Source organism: Neovison vison, chromosome 8 (genome assembly GCF_020171115.1).
Source record: "Neovison vison isolate M4711 chromosome 8, ASM_NN_V1, whole genome shotgun sequence".
Taxonomy (NCBI): Eukaryota; Metazoa; Chordata; class Mammalia; order Carnivora; family Mustelidae; genus Neogale; species Neogale vison.
The window spans coordinates 14,797,904-14,818,224 of record NC_058098.1 but is presented as its reverse complement, the minus strand read 5'-3'; the positions used below and the strand labels follow the sequence as shown (position 1 = coordinate 14,818,224).

The 20,321-nt window shown below is 50.6% G+C and overlaps 2 protein-coding genes across 2 annotated transcripts; one reads left to right on the top strand and one right to left on the bottom strand.

Moving 5' to 3' along the window:
• On the top strand, window positions 1–9,081 carry PIGT (phosphatidylinositol glycan anchor biosynthesis class T). Its single transcript, XM_044262952.1, has 12 exons — window positions 1–208; window positions 760–937; window positions 2,761–2,888; window positions 3,223–3,323; window positions 3,437–3,523; window positions 4,057–4,144; window positions 4,254–4,351; window positions 4,441–4,606; window positions 5,252–5,452; window positions 7,350–7,515; window positions 7,619–7,702; window positions 8,424–9,081. Exons 1-12 carry the CDS (start codon window positions 22–24, stop codon window positions 8,674–8,676), a joined length of 1,737 nt encoding a protein of 578 aa, XP_044118887.1. The 5' UTR covers window positions 1–21; the 3' UTR covers window positions 8,677–9,081.
• A 5,776-nt stretch (window positions 9,082–14,857) lies between these two features.
• SPINT3 (serine peptidase inhibitor, Kunitz type 3) lies at window positions 14,858–17,831 on the bottom strand. The gene is made up of 3 exons (XM_044262591.1): window positions 17,768–17,831; window positions 15,658–15,873; window positions 14,858–14,868 (listed from the first exon to the last, which is right to left on the bottom strand). Exons 1-3 carry the CDS (start codon window positions 17,829–17,831, stop codon window positions 14,858–14,860), a joined length of 291 nt encoding a protein of 96 aa, XP_044118526.1.
• Window positions 17,832–20,321: the final 2,490 nt, after the last annotated feature.

The following is a 20,321-nucleotide window of genomic DNA, read 5'->3' as shown; positions in this document are numbered from 1 at the left end:
GAGACGGAAGCAGCCGCAGGCATGGCGGCGGCCTTGCCGCTCGCCGTGCTCGGGTTGCTGCTCCTGGGGCCGGGCGGCAGGGGCCATGCAGAGCCCCCACGCGACACCCTGCGGGAGGAGCTTGTTATCACCCCACTGCCGTCTGGGGACGTAGCCGCCACATTCCAGTTCCGCACACGGTGGGATTCCGATTTGCAGCGGGAAGAAGGTGAGAGGCTGAGACTGGAGAAAGACAGCTGCGGCACCTGCTGGGAGGGGGCGCGGAGGCAGGATCCCGGGGGCGGAGCCTGGTCCCTGGGCGGGGGGAGTTCTGGCCCCTGAGCGTGGGGCTGGATAAACTAGCTCTTTGGGGAACATGGGGTAGTTATTGAAGAACCCCATTGTACTGGTGGTGAAACTAAGGCCCGGAGAGGGGCACTGACTCCTCCAGACTCCTAGACCAGGTGCTCTTCCTCAGGTCTGGGCTGCCACTCCCATCCTTTAGTTAGAGCCCTTTGTCGACAACTCGGATGATGATGTTGTTGGCTGTTGCCGTCTAGCCTGGGAGCTAGGCACAGAGCTAAGTTCTGTAAGAGGTTGTGAGGAAGAAGTTAGAGATGTAGACAGATAAGGGCACTTGGTCAAGATCACATCGCTAGTGAGTGGCAGTTTGGTCCTGCATTCAGATCTCTCCTGCCTCAGAGCTCGGGGTCTATTGCTGCTTTGGGGTGGCTGAGACCCCGCCCTCCAGGTCATCACTCACCTACTCCCCTTTTCCAGTGTCTCATTATAGGCTGTTTCCCAAAGCCCTGGGGCAGTTGATCTCCAAGTATTCTCTTCAAGAGCTGCACTTGTCATTCACACAAGGCTTCTGGAGGACTCGGTACTGGGGGCCACCTTTCCTGCAGGCCCCATCAGGTGCAGAACTCTGGGTCTGGTTCCAGGACACCGTCACTGAGTGAGTGCCCACCCTGAGTCCTGTTGCAGGCAATGGAGGGAATGTGGCAGCGGCCAGTGTTGTCATCCTGCCACTGCTCTTGGGGGACAGCAGTTCCAGCAGGCAGCAATTCCTTGGGGGGTAAAGGCAGCATCGGAAATAAGAAACGATATTACCATATTACTGAGTGGCATTCTTTACTTTGGTGTTTTTCACTTCCCTGACACCTCCAGACCTCAGGTAGCACATGGATGTATCTACAGAGATAGGTGATAGATAATTTGAAGCTTACTTGGATGTAAGGCAGTAGAAGTCTGTGGCAAACTGGATCACCTTTTAAAAGACATTCATATAATGATGATGATGATGATGAAGATGATGGTACCATGAGGGCCAAACAAAACATCTGTGGGCTAGAATTGACCTACAGGATTCCAGATCTCGGCACTGGAGGACTAGCTCTTGTTTGGGAGAGGGACAGGTTTAGGTACCACGTTGTACCACAATTTGCTCTTAATCCCAGTATGAGAAATCTGTAGGACAAACATGATTTTAAAAGGGGGACATAATAGGGAGTGGTGGGGACTGTGGCAGGCTAGAGAGCTTGAGAGGACAGCTGTCACTCCCCCCCAGTGGATTGTGGCCATCTGGGAATAGAGGCCTAGTGTCATCAGGTAATCTCATTTTCAAGAGATGCCAGAAATCTGGATTTTAGGGTGAAAATTGGCAAACTTAAATATCAGTCAGTAATTTCAAAATGTAAGAAAAACGGCATGGGTCAGTGTGGTCCTCACCACATGAAACATAATTACAGCTTGTATAGAGCTTTCAAGCTTCAACTCTGCAGTCTTTACATGAGGCTTAACTATTGGAGCAATTGAAAAGTTCTGAACAGAGGGTTATCAAAAAACCCCAGGACAATGCTAAGATGATATAAAATGAGGTGCAAGCTGTGACTTCTAGATTTGCTGAGTCTTTCTTTTTTGCCTGAACTCTAACTCCTTTGTCCCCCTCCCCACCAATGCCCCCCTCTGCCTGGCTATCACTGTCTCCCCTCAGCTCATAATTTCCTATAACATGGTGCTGGTGTTTAGAATTTTGATTTTATACTTTCTGTTCTTAATATGGAGAGCAAATCTTTTGTGATATTTTTCTTTCTAAGTTAATTTGATATTTTTGTAGGGTACTAGAATGGTTGTTTTCCCTTGTTCAATTAGCCTTTATGGATGTAGGACTTCCCGCTCTGAGGGTAGAGGCAGGACTTACTTTCATGGCCAGGGTGTGTGCACCAGAAAGTGTGTTTTTTTGCCTAGCTGGGCACACTTCAGAGTGGATCAGCGGGCTGATCTAAGCCTCTGAAGATGTGGGCACTTTACGTGGTGTTGTGGGATATACATAAGTGACCCAGACTTGTTCCCCATCCCCAGGTTGCTCATAGCCTAGTTGAGGAGAAGAGATGTTTAGAACAAGAGGCTGCTGCTCCCTCGACATGTCCTAGGAGGGACCTCAGGAGAGGCTCAGATAGTCAGATGGCAGCACAGGAGGAGGCTGTGGGTGTGGAAGGCTGGAAAGTCTTTCTAGAGGAGGGAGCCTCTTTGACTGTGAGTGAAGAGGGGTGAGTATTGCATTGCCAGGCAGGAGGAAGAGTCACCTGAGCAGAGACTTACGGGGATGCCGGGATGTCCAGAAGAGAGTAAGGAGGAAGCGGTGGGTAGGGCGAGACCCAGGAGGCAGCTGAGCAGGGCAGGGGGCGAACGGCAGCTGCATCAGCTAGCCCGTCTGTTAAGTGCAGGCTTGGAGGGAGGGAGCCCAGTGCCAGTGAGTGGCTTTGTGTCTCCATCCAGTGTGGATAAATCTTGGAAGGAGCTCAGTAATGTCCTCTCGGGGATCTTCTGCGCCTCTCTGAACTTCATCGATTCTACCAACACGGTCACTCCCACTGCCTCCTTCAAACCTCTGGGGCTGGCCAATGGTGAGATAGCCCCGTGGCTCTTTCCTTCTCCCTCTTGCCCGAATGTTTGCCTCCTTTTATCTTCAGCTTCCTCCTCCTTCAGGGGCCGGATCCTAAATCCCCTGGGTGTGCAGACCCCGGAGGAAGCCTTCCTGAGACCGTGCTGTCTCTAACTTGCCTTCTCCCAAGGAGGGAAGGGGTGGAGGGGTCCCACCCCCAGCCAGCACCATTAGGGTGGTGGTACTGGAGAGCTGCACGGCGAGCAGGAGGGGGTCCTCCCCCACTGTCTTAGGAGTGTAGGTCCTGAATTATTGGGCCACAGGGTCCACCCCAGACAGACTTGTGTCTCCCTCAGGCACTGATCATTCCTTCCTGCGCTACGCTGTGCTGCCGCGGGAGGTCGTCTGCACGGAGAACCTCACCCCCTGGAAGAAGCTCTTGCCCTGTAGCTCCAAGGTGAGGCCAGAGCGCTCTAAGCACCCGCCGCTTCCCTGCCTGACCTCCAGGCCCCTGTGCAGGTGTCCCACAGTGAGGGGCCCTGACTCTTCCTCTCTTCCTGCTTCCTCCAGGCAGGCCTGTCTGTGCTGCTGAAGGCTGACCGCTTGTTCCACACCAGCTACCACTCCCAGGCAGTGCACATCCGTCCTGTGTGCAGAGTAAGTCATGGGGAGCGGGGGCAGGTGCCCTCAGGCGGCTCTGAGGGAACGTGCCGTTGAAGCACATAGCCTGGTGTGTTTTGCGGGCCACGCCAGTAGCGTTAGCTGGGATCCCGATTATTTGGGGCATTGGGACACACCGTGGAAATGGAGTGGCTGCCTGGCAGGCGTTCAGTAAATCCATGTCATGGGGCATCGTGGTGGAGGACAGAGCTGTGCGTGCAGCGGCCAGCCCGGTCACTCCGCGGGCATGACCTCGAGCACATCGTTTCATTTCCCTGAGCCTGATTTCGACATCCGTCAAGTGAGAATAACAGGAGTGCCAGTGCCTGTGGGTGGCGGTGGCGGTTTCTCCGGCTGGTGCACGTCCCGCTGCTGGCACAGGGCCGCATGCTCAGTTGTGAACGGCAGCAAGTGGATGGGTGGGAGGGCGCATGACAGACCAGGGACAAGCGCAGGTAGGAGTCCCCGCAGCGGTGCGTGGGTGTGGGGATGGGTGTGTCCCGACTGCTGCTGTCTGGCCCCTGTGGTAGAACGCGCGCTGTACCAGCATCTCTTGGGAGCTGAGGCAGACCCTTTCCGTGGTGTACGATGCCTTCGTCACAGGACAGGGGAAGAAAGGTAGGCTGCCTCGGCAACTCGCTGGCTACCCACCGTCGCGGGTCCCGCCCTTTGTCTGCCCACCCGGCCTAGTCTTCAGCCCCGCTCAACCCTCCTCTCCGCTCCTCAGACTGGTCCCTCTTCCGGATGTTCTCCCGAACCCTCACAGAGCCCTGTCCCCTGGCGTCGGAGAGCCGTGTCTACGTAGACATCACCGGCCACAACCAGGTACCCGCGTCTCCAGTCGCAGTCGTCCCCTCCACCCAAGGCCAGTCTGAGCCTCTGCTCACTTCGCAGCCCTGCCCTTGTGCCCCCAGGACAATGAGACGTTGGAGGTGAACCCGCCCCCAACCACCACATACCAGGACGTCACCCTCGGGACCCGGAAGACCTACGCCGTCTACGACTTGCTTGACGCAGCCGTGATCAACAACTCCCGTAACCTCAACCTCCAGCTCAAGTGGCGGAGCCCTCCCGAGCATGGTGGGTGCTCATGGGCCGGCAGGGCCCTGGGCTCCGGGGCTTTCCGTCTCAGGGGAGATTCCTGCCTTGGGATGCGAGGCGTGTGGTTCAACCTAGGTCCTGAGTCCATGTCTTGATTCTAACTCCACATCTAAGCTCTATGACCTTGAGCAGGTTCCTAACCTCACTGCCTCATCTAGAAAATGGGGACATAATTACCCAGAAGATTGGATGAGATTATTAATGCAAAACACAGAGTTTATTCACACATTCATTTAATTATTAGCAAAGATTTTTTGAAGACTGAAGATACCCTGCATTCAGGAGACGTAATGTCTGTCGACTGAGGCAGGTCTGAAACAATTACCGCATTCAGTGTTCCCGAGGCCAAGTGCAGACTATCATGAGGGCACCTGGTTTGGGTTGGAGGGGCACAGGGCTCGGCACATATGGGAACTTAGTACAGAAGAGTGGTTCTGTCATGCTGTCGGTGGGGGGAAGACAGGAATGATTCCGGGATGCACGCTTCCCAGGTCTGGTGGCCACGCTCTTCCCATGGCCTCCCGTCACCTCCCTGGCTGTGAGACTCTGGATGTGACCAGGGAAGCGGGGTCGAGGAGTGACCCTTTCCTTTAGAAGCTCTTAACCGTGAACTCATCTTCACAGAGGCCCCTCCGGCGCCGTTCCTGCACGCCCAGCGATACGTGAGTGGCTACGGGCTGCAGAGCGGGGAGCTGAACACGCTTCTGTACAACACTCACCCGTACCGGGCCTTCCCCGTGCTGCTGCTGGACACTGTGCCCTGGTACCTGCGGCTCTACGTGCACACTCTCACCATCACCTCCAAGGGCAAGGAGAACAAACCGAGTGAGCGCCAAGGCCCGCAGCTGCTGCCCCTCCCCTGCCCTGTCTTGTTCTCCCTCCAGATCCCCCAGACCCCCCTTTCTCAGGGCAGTGATTCCTCATGTACCTCAAAAAACCACACAGGCAGAATTTGGAAGAGTTTGAAATGTGGGGAGGGCAGCCCTACTGTGCCAGACCTGGAAGTAATTTATAAAGCAGAGATAATTAAAACACACAGGACTGGGGGTTCTTTTTTTAAAATATTTTATTTATTCATTTGACAGAGAGAGACCACAAGTAGGCAGAGCAACAGACAGAGAGAGGGGGAAGCAGGCTCCCCGCCGAGCAGAGAGCCCTATGTGGGGCTTGATCCCAGGACCCTGGGATCATGACCTGAGCCGAAGGCAGAGCCTTAACCCACTGAGCCACCCAGGTGCCCCAGGACTGAGGGTTCTTAAGAGGACTTCGTGAGAGCAGTGATTTCCTGACTTTTTTATTTTTTTGCCCCTTCCTCCTTGGTGCCCCGGGCACGTCCTTTTGTGCCAATTCATAGGCCTGCAGTGGAGAATGGGTTAGCTGCAAGGAAAACAGTATCGGAAGCCAAAAAGATAAAACTGGAGTAGATGGTTTTTGCCTCTTCGGGAGGGGTAAAGAGGTGCTGTTTTAAAAATTTATTTTTATTTGCCACGCTTTTTCTGGAGAGGAGTTAGTATTTACTGCGTGCTTTCTGTCAGGTGGCAGGCATAGCGCCAAAGTCATTGTGGTTTGGAGTGGAGGGAGACCTAACCCAGAAGACTTGTCAGGAAGAGGTTCTGGCACATTCCAAACACCCAGACTCGCCGTCCATGACTACCCCATCGTTGCCTGCACTTTCCAACCTGACTGTTCTCCTTACCTTCAGCACCACTGTGTCCCCTTCAGAATCTTCTCGAACATTACGCCTGTATTTTGTAGGCTTTTCTGGTTTGTTTTTTAACCTTTGGCTCTGGAAAGTGTCAAGCGCACACCCACGTGGGGGAGCGTGACACATTCCCACGCGGCCGGCTTCCGTCTCTCGCTCCCCCGCTCCGTGTGTCATCTCTGCCCTTGATTCGTTTTCTCGGTTTTGTTACTTTTCTGCTGGAGTTTCTTTTGATCCTAGACGTCAGATCCACCTTTCAGTGCTTCGGTCTACGTCTCTAACAGGGAGAGGGCCTCCCCAAAACACCGCCTGTCCTTATCATGCCCACTCGCCCCAGTGAACAGTAACACTTGATAGTTTATTTGAGTTAGAACTAAACAGGGTCCTCGTATTGCATTTGTTTATCTTGTTAATAGACTTCATTTTCTTAGGGCGGTTTTAGGTTTAGAGAAAACCGAACAGAAAGTACAGAGTTCTGTGTCCTCTCCCTCTCCTGCCACTCAGGTTCCCCAAGAACAGCATCTTGAATTGGGCTGTTTGCTTTTAAGTCTCATAATCTGTAGCAGTTCCCTCTCTCTCTCTCTCTCTCTTTGAATCTATTTGTGAAGAAACTTGGTCATTTGTTGTATGGAATGGAATGTTCTACACCCTGAATCTCTCCTTGGACCTGTGGTTAACGGGCCCTTCTCTCCCCTGCATTTCTGGGGTGTTGGTGCTTAGATACAGAAACTTGATTAGATTCAGGTTCCACATTTTGGCCAGGAAACTTCCTGGTGGTTCTGTGAACTTCCCATTGCGCCACATAAGGCGCCTGATGGCTGGGCGCCCCAGTTTCTGTGATGAAAGGATTAACTGGGTTGAACGTGCCCTTGGGACAGCTGCCCTTTCCCGAGACCCTGCCCCCCTCCCTAACCTGCCTGGCTCCTGTGACCCAGAGCCTCAGGCCTCAAGGGGTAGGGACGAGGGTGCGGGTAGTGTGACGGCCGCAGAAAGGGGTGGGTGACCCTTGTCTGTCCCCAGGTTACGTCCACTACCAGCCCGCGCAGGACCGGCTACAGCCACACCTCCTGGAGATGCTGATCCAGCTGCCGGCCAACTCGGCCACCAAGGTCTCCATTCAGTTTGAACGGGCGCTGCTCAAGTGGACCGAGTACACCCCGGACCCCAACCATGGTTTCTATGTCAGGTGGGCTCCCCTCACAGTCTGCCCCCAGCCTCCTGGCCACCCGCCATGCCGCTCGCCCCGATGAGGGAGCCACACACACTGATGCCCCTCTGCCTCTCCACAGCCCGTCTGTCCTCAGTGCCCTTGTGCCCAGCATGGTGGCAGCCAAGCCCGTGGACTGGGAGGAAAGCCCCCTCTTCAGGTCCCTGTAAGTGTGACCTCTGCCGCCGGTTTCGGGGTGGGCAGCCACGTGGGTGACCAGGTCAAGGCGGGGTGTCGCCCCTTCCAAAGCAATGTGCTGAGTTAACTCAATCCCAGTAAAAATCTTAGTGGTCTATAATATTTGTCCAGACTCTGGGAAATGATTCTGAAGTGGTTCTAGAAGAAGAAAGAGGCAAGAAGAGCTGTACTTAGAGCCTGCATGTACTCATTGTTTCTCGTCACGAATATTTCACTGAGCGCTTATCGAATTCCAGGTTCTTCAGAGAGTACTGGGTGTACAACAGGACACAGAACAGCTTTGCCCCTCTCCTGCTCGTGTAAAGAGGCTGGAGGGGAGATTTTGGTCTGGGGTAATGGGGTCAGGGGTGCTGGGAAGTAATCTAGGGCCTTATCCAGGAGGGCTTCTCTGAGGAGACAGCCTCGAGGTGGAGACCAGAGGCTAAGGAAGAAGCGGCCAGCAAAGGCGGGGGCCCCGTCCCTCCCTTCATTCAGCACAAGGCAGCTCGCCTTTGATCAGGCTCCCGTGTTGTCTCATGTTTCTGTGTCGACCTAAGATGTCTTTTGTCAAAAAGGCTTTGAGGCTGACAAGGCTTTGCATACCCCTCCCACCGGGAATGGGCCCGGTGCAGCTTGGAGAGGCAACGAGGTGGGCTGGCGGGGGGAGCATCCTAGGCCTGCCTCCCTAACCTCTCCTTCCTGACTCTCAGGTACCCGGTCTCGGACAGCTCCAGCTACTTTGTGCGCCTGTACACGGAGCCGCTGCTGGTGAACCTGCCCACGCCGGACTTCAGCATGCCCTACAACGTCATCTGCCTCACGTGCACCGTGGTGGCCGTGTGCTATGGCTCCTTCTACAATCTCCTCACCAGAACCTTCCACATCGAGGAGCCCAGCACAGGCGGCCTGGCCAAGCGGCTGGCCAACCTCATCCGGCGTGCCCGTGGTGTCCCCCCACTCTGAGATTTGCCCCCTGCACAGCGGGGCTGCTCTTGCTCCCTGGGGAGGGCTGCTGGTGGCCCCAAGGGCTCTTTCTGCCACTTGCTCTCTCCAGAGTTGGTGTGTAAACCAGACTGGCCCTGGCTGAGGCCGGGGCATAGCTGTGCTGTCTAGTTCAGTAGCCCTGAGCCAGGTGTGGCATTTGAATTTAAAGTAATTTAAAAATTCATTTCCTCTGCTATTCCAGCCATATTTCAAGTGCTCAGTAACCAAAGTGGTTCGTGGCTGCTCTCTTGGACAGTGTGGACAAACGTTTCCATCACAGCAGAAAGCTCTAGGACAGGATTGACCCAGATATGCTGTGGAGAACTTGTATTACTGTAGTAGCTGGGACTTACCGGTTGTGGAATAAAAGCGGCTTCCTTGGTTCTTTGCCTCCTGTCCTTGAGGCCCAGGAAGAGGGAGCTAGGGCTTGTTTCCTGGGTACCTGTGTAAGACTTCCTACATTGCCCCCCAAAACCCCAACAGATAAATCTCCTCTTCCTCTTGCTAAAAATTCCTTCTTCTCTCTTGCTTCCTCCCCACTGGGATTCCCAGAGCTCCCTGGGTTTGGCTGGGAGTATTTATAGAAGTGTATCCATGACCATGACCATGACCATGACCATGAACCATCCTCCTGCCTCTCAGGAGCCCTGGGAACCAGTGCCCTATCACCAGGGGTAGAGCTGGGGAAGGGGAGGAGCTTCATGTGTTGGTTTTCTGTGTTGTGCCCTGGAATTCCGTGAGATGCTTGTGAAAATAATGCAGATTTCTGGGGTCTAGAGTCTGTGAATTCAGTTGGTCTGAGTGTAACCCAGACTTGGAATTTCTGTCAGGCTTTTCATGAGCTTGTGTTCTGGGTGGTTCCTTAGACCTCCCACAGGCATTGAAGCCAGGTCCACTGGATCAAGGCCTGCCCCTGCCCACCTCCCCTTTTGGTTATAAAACCCTGGATTCCTGTGGTAGGTCCTTAGGTAGATGCCCCTCCCCGCCCCCATCTTCTGTCTCTGCCTCTGGCACACTTGGCATTAAGTGTAGTAAGTATTTGCCATCTGCCCGTCCCTTTCCCAGCTCTCCCATCATAAGAGTTCGGCTTAGAATGCCTGTTCCCTCCAACCAGAGACTGTCCTCTACTGCCTGGTTCACTCTTAAAACCACTCTTAAAAACCAGAGAGTTGGTTTCTCCAGGAAGTCTTCCTTGATACACCAAGCTGCTGTAGGTGCCCCTTCCCTCTGTTCCCAGAGCTCCCTGGACTTAACCTTTACAGATTCCTTTCACCCTCGTTGTTCTTGTTCTTTAACTTCCATTGAACCCTAAGCTCCCTGGAGGCATAGGGGCTGTCTTCCATCTGGACCGGATCCAGCTCAGGACATTATGTATGTGTGACTGGGTATAGGCTATTCTGGCCTGGGATCTGGGGTTCAAGGGTAGGAATGGGAAGGGCAAGGAGCACCAAGAAACCCCACGAGTACGAAGGCAGAGTCTTGAGCACGATAGTACTGGCGATGTCCTCACAGCCAGCATAGATGGGATCGGTAGGTCGCCTCTGAGGGTTTTCCAAGAGCTCCCAGGACGTACGAGGGACGTGTGTGTGTTGGAAGGAGGTGATGAGCTCATCTAGCCCACAGGCAAAGGCAACTTGGTCAAGATGCTTTTCTCTTGAGTTTCTTCCAAGCACGAATAGGCAGGGTGTAAATGAGGAGCATGCGGTGGGCGGGGGGTATACGAGGCTCCCGCACGGAGCAGGATGTCTGCCACGTCCGGAGAGCATGGAGTTGTGGCCTGGCTGTGCCTTCTACCCCCAGCTGGGCGGGCACTGGGACCACCTCCGCTGCCACGACATATGTCATATACATCGTACGTAATCTGTGCACTGGCAACACCATGTCTCATGCCCCTCCCTGAATTCCAGATTCATTTTTCCCACTGCCTGCCTGCCGGCTGCACTGGGACATCTAACGGACATCTAGCTTTAGTATCTCCCAAGCCAAGCGTCCGCACCCTCTCCCCTACTATCCCCAACACACACATGGGTGGTCGGCCATCCCGGTCGCCCAGGCCAAAAACCCTAGAGCCATTCTTGATGCTTCGCTCACCTGTCAGGCTTGCTCTTTTGACAGCTCTGCTCTATCTTCAAAGTAAATCCAGAAGCCGGCTCCCCTCTCACCAACCCCCTCCTGTACCATCTGTGGATGAGGGCTTCCTGGCTACACCTGTTTGAATCGCTGCACCCCCTACGAGCTCCCTCCTTTGCCCTTCTCTTTGCCTCGATGTCTCTCACTGCCATCAACATGCAACGTGTCTTACTTACCTTGTTTATTCATTATTAAGCTCCATAAGGACGAGGATTTTTGTCTTTTTGTGGCTTCAGTGTCTGTAACAGAGCCTTCTATGTGGTCTGCGTTCCAGTGATTGCCGAGGGAACGAGTGCATGAATGCACCAGTATCACGCAGTACCTTCACTGCTGAGCGAGTCAGGTCACCCAAACATCGGGGTTCTGAGCCTGAACTTCTTGCTGTGCCCGCACCAGGACCATCTTCCCTAGTCCACGCACTCAGGGCCTGGGCATTTCCAGGGGAAGGGCCAGTGGTGCTGAAGGCCAGGCCAGTCAGGGCCCCCCGGGCATTGTGAGGTCTGCTTTCGCCTCACAAGAACTGCCGTGGGCATAGCACTGGGGGTAGAAAAGGGAACTTCTGTTCTCTGACGGCTCCCTCGGGAAAAGCAGTGAGTGAATGAGTAGATGAAGGAGATTTGCACAAGCGGAACTGCCCAGAAGAACTAGTCTCCTTTCCCAGTTTTCCTTCAACACCAGGGACAGTTCCTTGTGACCAACTCTCACTGTTACTATCCCTCAGTCACTGCACAAGTATCAGGAGACCTGGGACACGGCAGGGCCGGTCCTCTCGGAAGACGGCTGGGAGACAGCTGGCTTGGGGGTCAGGCAGGCTTTGGCAACAGCTGCCCAGGGAGGTTTACTGCCGGCCTGCCTGGTGCCTTCAGAGGGCTCAGGGAGGAGCAGTGGGGCACCCAGATCCCGACCCCTTTTCCCATCCCCCGTGACCAGGATCTGGAGAGGTGGCTGGGAGGCCTCAGCCTTGTGGACCCACAGTGGGACAGGCATGTTTTTCACACACACAGAACTGGGTTGAGAGACAGAGAACCCCCGTCCTGAGCTAGGGGTGCTGGGAAGCGGGAGAAGAAGGCAAAGTCAATCAGCCTTGCATTTTCCGGCTTCCCTGCCTCGGCGCCTGTTCTTCCCTTTCATGCCCTCCTGCCTCTGTCCCTGACCTGGAGCTCCTTCCATGAACACTTTTGTGACCATTCTCACTTCCTCACTGAGGCTGTATGCTCATTCATTCATTCATTTACTCACCTAACCTCTGACCTGTCTGTCTGGCACTTCTATTATCCATCTGTCTACTCATTCAGCAAATACGCGTCAGGTATCTGTCCTGTGCCCAGTGCTCCTCTAGGCACTAGTGAACAAGAAAGGAAATCCCTGCCGTGTGGTGTTTACAGTTTAGCTAGGGAGGCAGACAAAAAAACTTGGCTGCACTAAAAGGTATATAGTGCAATCCCACTATGTCCTCGTAGCGCTATGGCCCCGAAGAAAAGGAAAGCAGTGGGAACAGGAAATGGATGGTCAAGACCTCTAAGAAGGTGAAGAATGATCAGGGATCCAAGCAGAGTGAAGGAGAAAATCACATGAAATCCAATGAAAGAGCAAGAGCAAGCACCGTGTGGCAAGAGCTCACTGAGTGTGTCTGCAAAACAAGGAAGTCCCAGTAGCTGAAGCTGGGGATGGGGTGGGGTTGGGGTGAATTTGCACAGGCTGGCCGGGGCAGGAGGAAGAGAGCCCTGGAGGCAAGGACACTATCAGATTTGCATTTGCTTATTTGCTTATATACTTTTCTGGCCTTCTGATGCATGGTAGGTTAATAATTCTTGCTTCATCATTCTCTCATCATGGGTCCATGTGTGGCCCGTTTTATGTGTTACTTACCTACTCATGCATGTTTGTCGGTGCAGTAAGGACCCAGGAACCTACCCTCCAACAGGAAAACTAGCACGTGGAAGCAAAGGCTTTGCTGTTGAAAGGATCACTCTGGCTGCTGTGAAGAGCACAGACTGTGGGAGGTAAGAACGGACATTGGGAGGCCAGCGAGGAGGTGAGAGTATCAGGAAGAGCAGACTGGACTGATCCCAGCAGAGGGGGAGAAGGTGGTTGAGTCTGGAACAGACCATTGGATTGGGTGTGGCTTCATGTGGTTTCTACGAACCCAGGCAGTTAAGAATGAAATCACAAATTATTGATTCATTCAGTGCTTGCTGGTTAACTGCTTACTATACGTTAAGTTCTTTACAAAACATGCATTCCACACAGTCCCTGTGCTGCTCACGGCCCGGAGGCAGAGATAAACAAACACACTTAAAACACTTTGGAGTAAGTGCTGCGATCCAGGAAACCCAGGGAAGGGAGAGAAATGCATGGTTAATTACTACTTGCACAAAGGTGCTCAGTTACTGTCCCATCTCGTGACGATCTGAGCAACTGATTAAATTCTTGAGTCACATGTGTTTTTATATTTTTTACTTTAAAATTATTTGTAATAATCATATTTTTTAAATGCCTACATTTCAGAGCATAGACACAACTTCAAATACTAATCACAGGCTGTCCTCAATTAGTCTTCCAGACCTCAATCTCTCAGATAGTTTAAGAACACGAAAGAGAATGGGGGAAATTAAAGGGGAAACATACCTTTTCTCTCAAGTAGAAATATTTTTGGGACGGGCACACCAAGGACATGGAAAGACATCACCAAAGACAGGGGTCTAGTCTGGGAATTCCAGGTTCTGGATTCTAGTATTTCTGTTTGGTCCTGGGCAGCAGTGTCTTTTTCAAGGAAGGGGAAGTGGCTGGACTACACGTAGGGCAGCAGAAGGTTGTGGAGGAGGTGGCAGCGATGGTCAGGGGAGAAGCCATCCAGCATTTCAAAAATTACGTAACAACAGAATATTCTTTTTTTTTTCCAGAATATTCTGGAAATCCTGACAGAGGATGCCACAGGGATGAACCTTGAAAATATTACGCTGACTGGAATAAGCCAGGCACAAAAGGACAACTACTGTATGGATCCTCTCCTATGAGGTACCTGGAGTAGTCAGTTAATTGACACAGAAGGTAGAATGGCTGTGACCTGGGCCTGGGGAAGGGGACAGGGAAGGGGAATTAGTTCTAATGGGCATAAAGTTTCAGTTTAGGAAGCTGAAAATGTTCTGGAACTGGATGGTCACGATGCTTGCACCACCATGTGAGTATACTTAAGACCTACTCCATCATATACTTAGAAAGGGGCAAAATGGTGCTTTTTTCTTTGTTTGCTTTTGAAGATTTTATTTATGTATTTGACAGAAAGAGACACAGCGAGAGAGGGAACACAAGCAGAGGGAGCAGGAGAGGGAGAAGCAGGCTTCCCTCCGAGCAGGGAGCCCAAGGCAGGCCTCGATCCCAGAACCCTGGGATCATGACCTAAGCCAAAGGCAGACACTTAATGACTGAGCTACTCAGCCGCCCTGAAATGGTGCATTTTATGTTGTATATACTTTACCACAATTAAAGGAATATATAAAATCCTCATTTTTCCGAGATCCCTCTGCATGGAGGGAAATTCCCACCTGGATGACCAAGATTCCCTGACTTTCTAGCCCTTTCCACCCTCTAGGGTATATCTCCTTTTGGACAGGAAGAGTAGAAGTAGACCTATGAGCAGAGCCCCAGGCAGCAAGGAACAGGTGGCTGGGCTTTGGAGACAGACATGCAAGGTCCCCAAATTTGCATTGAGTCTGGCTCCCATGCGTCCCTGGTGGTAGGAAACGTGTCCTTTGTCCTCAACCACCTCCCCCTTCTTCTTCTTCCTCTTCTTCTTCTCGTTCTCCTCCTCCTCCTTCTTCTTCTAATATTATTAAAATTTATTTTATTGAGAAAGAGAGAGCACGCAGAAACAGGGAAGGAGCAGAGGGAGAGGGAGTTAATCTCAGCTGACTTTATGCTGAGCACAGAGCCCAATGCGGGGCTCGATCTCAGGACCCTGAACTCATGACCTGAGCCAAAACCAAGAGTTGGGCACTTAACCAGTTGAGCCACCCAGCCACCCCAGTCCTTAGCCTTCTTCTGAGGGCACAGGACAATGAGGGCCTGAGGGGGTAGGGGTGGGGATGAGGCAGGTTTGATCACTCTTAAGAGCTGAGGTGGTTGTGAGCAATTCATGAGGAGAGCCCCAGGGCCCTCATAGGAAAGCTTCAGGCCACACCAACTTTGAATGTTTTATTGATCCAGACCTGGAGGGTAATAGGATGGGTTCCAAGCAGGGACCAAGCCCAGGAAGGGAGGCCCAGTAGCTTTCAGACAAGGCTGGGAGGATGCAAGCTTGGTCTTCAGCTGTCCTTTACCTGGTCTCTGTAATGGAGATGGCAGTCAGTTTCTTTCTTGGCCGGCATATTGGTGACCCAGGGCCAGAGCCATCAGCCGAACTCGTCAGCTACTGCCTTCAACAAACACCATCCCGGGAGCCTCCTCAGCTCTCTCACTTCCCACCTTGATCACCGCCACCAACACCATCATTTCTGTCAACACCATCATCCCCTTGAAGTTTACACAGCTATCTTCCCCGTGGCCAACACCACCACTTACATGAAAAGCCTCACTCCTCACCAAAACTGCTTTCATCTTCACCCTCCAAACCACCATCAACCACATCCTTGCTGTGTCCTCCCCAGCACCCCCACTGCCACACACGCAGGCACCTCTTGGAGGCGCATCTGATTATTTCCGTCCCCATCACTCGCACAGTACCGTCATCAGGACTTCACCACCATCCTCCACCACGCCGTCTCCCTTCCCGCGAGCAGCCCCTGCCCCAGTCACCAGCGTGGCTTCTCCTGTTTCTACAAGAGGACTCACCAGGGGGCTTACAGATCCTCACGCAGATCTCCGTGGTCTCAAAATTGTTGGCATTGCCCTGACAGCCACTGTAGGTAAAACGCTCACACTCACTGGACGTGTTGTTGTAGAAGTACCTGTAGAAGAGGCCTCTGCAGGGACCCCTCACTGGGGGGAGCTGGCACAGGGCAGGCAGAATTTGGGACAGCTCCCAGGGAGCCCCTTTCTTGAGATGGGCTGCAAGGGTGAGGAAGGACATGTATTGTCACTTAGGTGTCCTTTGAAGGAACTGACACAGGCTGTTAGTTTTTTTTTTGTTTGGAAGCACACCTTCTACACCAAGCACTGTGCTAGTGCTTGCCATTTTTGTGCATGACTTAAATGACTTTCTGGAGTGGACATTACTGTCCCTACCCCACAAATGAAGAAACAGTTTCAGAGAGGTTTGGTCATCTTCCAAATCTCCTAAAACCAATCATTGAGGCCTGGCGTTTAAACCCAGTTCTGATTTCAAGTCCCAGGCTCTGCCTGCTACACTTTCTTATAACCTGACTCAAGATAGTTGAGCTAGCTTTGTTTGTGATTGCAAAAAAGCATATAATTTGGAAAAAGTATCCACGTTCATCAACGGGGGATTGATAGGTTACATAAAGTCATTGATAAGCATAGCGCTGATCAAATGGAGGGAGGTTCATAATTTTGTGGAACAAAAATCAAATTTCAAAAGACAAGATCTAGAATGGTCCTGTTGATGTAAAATAAATCTATAAACCCATGTAGTGATGACTAGAAGGTGGTTCACCACTATATTTGTAGTAATTTTCCTGGGTGGTGGAATTTCAAATGATTTTTATGTTCTAATTATTTTTAGTGTCATTTAAATGTCAATGAACAAGGGGCGCCTGGGTGGCTCAGTGGGTTAAGCCGCTGCCTTCTGCTCAGGTCATGATCTCAGGGTCCTGGGATCGAGTCCCACATCGGGCTCTCTGCTCGGCGGGGAGCCTGCTTCTCTCTCTCTCTCTCTCTCTCTCTCTGCCAGCCTCTCTACCTACCTGTAATCTCTCTCTGTCAAATAAATAAATAAAATCTTAAAAAAAATGTCAATGAACAAGTATCACTTTTTATAACTAGGAAAAAGATATTTACAGTAAAAAATCTTCAGTATCCATGAATAATGAAAAAATAAAGAAATGGATCTATTTTACCGAAACACCTGTTATTTTAACTCCTTTCACATCTGGCTCTGGTTATCACAAGTGATTTATCCGACACGTGTACACACAGACATAGAAACGCACACGCACACATACACATACCCTTACCTACTAATTGGCTATGGATCCCGGTGTATCCTTTCATGGGGTACAATACACTCTGCCTTGATATGTACACTCCCTGACAAAGACAGCATCCCTCACACAATGAGTTCATGGGTCAACTCTGCTCCATGGTACCATTTTGGGAATCTTCAATTGATAGGACATGAGTTTCCTGGGAGAACCCTAAGCTAGAATTCTAGGAAGGGAATTCAAGGTCTTTCATTAGGGCAGCAATTCTGAATCTTGGTGGAACATTAGAATCCTTTAAATGCCCAGGTTTTACCCAAGACTAATTAAATCAGATTCTGGGAACGTGGGACCCAGGTAGCCCCCAGGTGACTCCAGAGTACAGCCAAGTTGCAGAACCTGACCTCCTTTTTAAAGCAGTATGAAGATTTTTTTTCTCATAAGAATCCATGGAGTAGGATTCTGGAGAGAAGGATTATTTGGGAGAAAAAAGAAGAAGGAGAAGGAGAAGGAGAAGGAGAAGAAAGATTATTTGGGCTCTGTAAAATAGGGGACCCACTTACTTTTAACTTCACACATTTCCATATTGTTTGTCTTTTTAAGACCAACACATGTATTGCTTTGTAATAAAAATTAAATTTGGTGATGATTGAATTCAATCAAATAGACATCTGTGAGGTCTGACCCCAGATAGACAAGCCTCTTGCCGAGCCTAGGCCCTGGTTTCCATCTGAGGTGGAAGTGACCAGGTGGCCCTGTGGAGCCAGCCTCCCCACCTTAGACCTCCCCTACCCCAGTCACAGGCTGTGGGTCTCAGGGAGCCTCTGCTTAACCTTTCAGCTCACCTGAGCTGGTGATGTTCACCAGGCAGAAGAGGACGCAGAAGACAAGGAGCGGTCTGAACTTCATGGTGCCAGTAGCCGTTTCCTAGGGTCTGGCCAGAGGCTAAAGTTATACCTGCAGCTGAAGCAGAAGGACCCTATTCCTCTGAGTTGAGAGAAGTACCTGGCCTCTCATTACCTGGAAGAGGAAGCACCTTGGGCAAGGAGTGTGGGCCCAGAGGAAGTGGGTGTCTACCTGGAGGCCTCGCCTCTTGGCTTGGAGGGCTTTTTGGAGGCTACTGGGCAAGTGCCCTAAGTCAGTGTTTCTGCAGCATCTGGAATGGCAGTCCCTAGCCTCATCTACTCCAGACTTGAGTTCCTGTGACCTTGGACTGATGGTCTCAGTCACCTGAAGTGACTTTAGGTGGCCTCAGTTTCCCTATCTGTAAAATAAGTGGGTTGGACAACAGAGTCGCTAAGAAACCAACTTAGCTGTTTTCCATTCTGTTATTACTGGTTCCCATCCAGATGGTTCCAGCTAGTTGTCTCGACATCCCAGGAGAGAAAACATAGCTCTTTGTTCACTGCTTTATTTATTTAATTTAGAAACAATGAGTTTATTGTTTTATACAAATCAACATACTTATTTTTAAAATATCGAGCTATAGTGAATAGTAAAAAGAAGCAAATCCCTCCCCAAATTCTACTATAGTCCTGTGCAACAGAAATATAATGAAATACATTCCAGTATAATTTTCTAATATCTGCATTTTAAAAAGTAAAAAGAAGAGGTAAGACTAGTTTTTAAAAAAAATCTTTTTTTATTTTAGAGAGACAGAGTGTGTAGGGGGAAGGGCAGAGGGAGAGAGAGAGAATTTCAAGCATATTCCTCACTGAGCACAGAGCCTGATGTGGGGCTTGATATTACGACCCTGAGATCACAGCCTGAGCCGAAATCATAAGTCAGACACTCAACCAACTGAACCACCCAGGCATCCTAAGACTACTTATAATAATACTTAATTTAACTTAACATATCCAAAATATTGCCATTGCAATGTATAATCAACATGTAATAAACATACTAATGCAATATTTTTAAAATTTATTTTTTATTTATTTTCAACATAACAGTATTCATTATTTTGGCACCACACCCAGTGCCCCATGCAATCCATGCCCTCTATAATACCCACCACCTGGTACCCCGACCTCCTACCCCCAGCCCCTTCAAAACCCTCAGATTGTTTTTCAGAGTCCATAGCCTCTCATGGTTCACCTCCCCTTCCAATTTCCCCCAACTCCCTTCTCCTCTCTATCTCCCCATGTCCTCCATGCTATTTGTTATGCTCCACAAATAAGTGAAACCATATGATAATTGACTCTCTCTGCTTGACTGATTTCACTCAGCATAATCTCTTCCAGTCCCATCCATGTTGCTACAAAAGTTGGGTATTCGTCCTTTCTGATGGAGGCATAATACTCCATAGTGTATATGGACCACATCTTCCTTATCCATTCATCTGTTGAAGGGCATCTTGGTTCTTTCCACAGTTTGGCGACCGTGGCCATTGCTGCTATGAACATTGGGGTACAGATGGCCCTTCTTTTCACTACATCTGTATCTTTGGGGTAAATACCCAGGAGTGCAATTGCAGGGTCATAGGGAAGTTCTATTTTTAATTTCTTGAGGAATCTCCACACTGTTCTCCAAAGAGGCCGCACCAACTTGCATTCCCACCAATATTTTACTTTTCTTCATACTAAGCTTTTGAAATCTGGTGTGTGTTTCATATTTGTGGCACCTCATGATTCATACTGGCCCTATGTTGCATGCTTAGCAGCCATATGTGGCTAGTGACTACCATATTGGACAATGAACTTCCACCACATAAAGTAACTATTAGAGTTTGCAGGTATTATTTTCTGAGAATTTTTGCATATTGCCTTAATACTTGAAAGAAAATTTGATGGGGTAAAAAATTCCTGGGTTATGTTTTCTTTTCCCAAAACTTGAGACCTGGGCAGACCTGGCTCCACTGGTTCTGCCATGGAACATTGCTAAGACGTTGCCTGAAAGTCTTTCTCCCTTAGGGGTTATTCTTTTCCTACCTGAATATCTAAAGACTTCTTTGCTTCTCTTTGAGACCCAGTAAATTAACAATGTTATTTTGGTATCATTCTGCATTTTTTTTTAAGATTTTATTTATTTATTTTTCAGAGAGAGAAAGTGAGCACAAACATAGGGAGAGGAAGCAGAGGGAGAAGAAGGCTTCCTGCTGAGTGAGGAGCCTGATGTAGGACTTGATCCCAGGATGTCAGGATCATGATCTGAGCTGAGGACAGATGCTCAACCCACTGAACCACCCAGGCTTCCTTTTTAAATTTTTAATGGGATATGGAGTGCTAAAAATCTGCAAATTAAAAAAATATATATTTTATCTATTTATTTGACAGAGAGAAATCATAGGTAGGCAGAGAGGCAGGCAGAGAGAGAGGGGGATACAGGCTCCCTGCTGAGCAGAGCCCCCCCTTCCAACGTGGGGCTCTATCCCAGGACCCTGAGATCATGACCTGA

Coding starts and splice junctions, on each gene's coding strand:
- PIGT (XM_044262952.1), top strand. CDS start 22: ATGGCGGCGGCCTTGCCGCTCGCCGTGCTCGGGTTGCTGCTCCTGGGG. Junction 4,352..4,440: donor ACATCACCGGCCACAACCAG/GTACCCGCGTCT, acceptor TTGTGCCCCCAG/GACAATGAGACGTTGGAGGT. Junction 5,453..7,349: donor GGGCAAGGAGAACAAACCGA/GTGAGCGCCAAG, acceptor GTCTGTCCCCAG/GTTACGTCCACTACCAGCCC.
- SPINT3 (XM_044262591.1), bottom strand. CDS start 17,831: ATGAAGTTCAGACCGCTCCTTGTCTTCTGCGTCCTCTTCTGCCTGGTG. Junction 15,874..17,767: donor GGTGAACATCACCAGCTCAG/GTGAGCTGAAAG, acceptor TCACCCTTGCAG/CCCATCTCAAGAAAGGGGCT.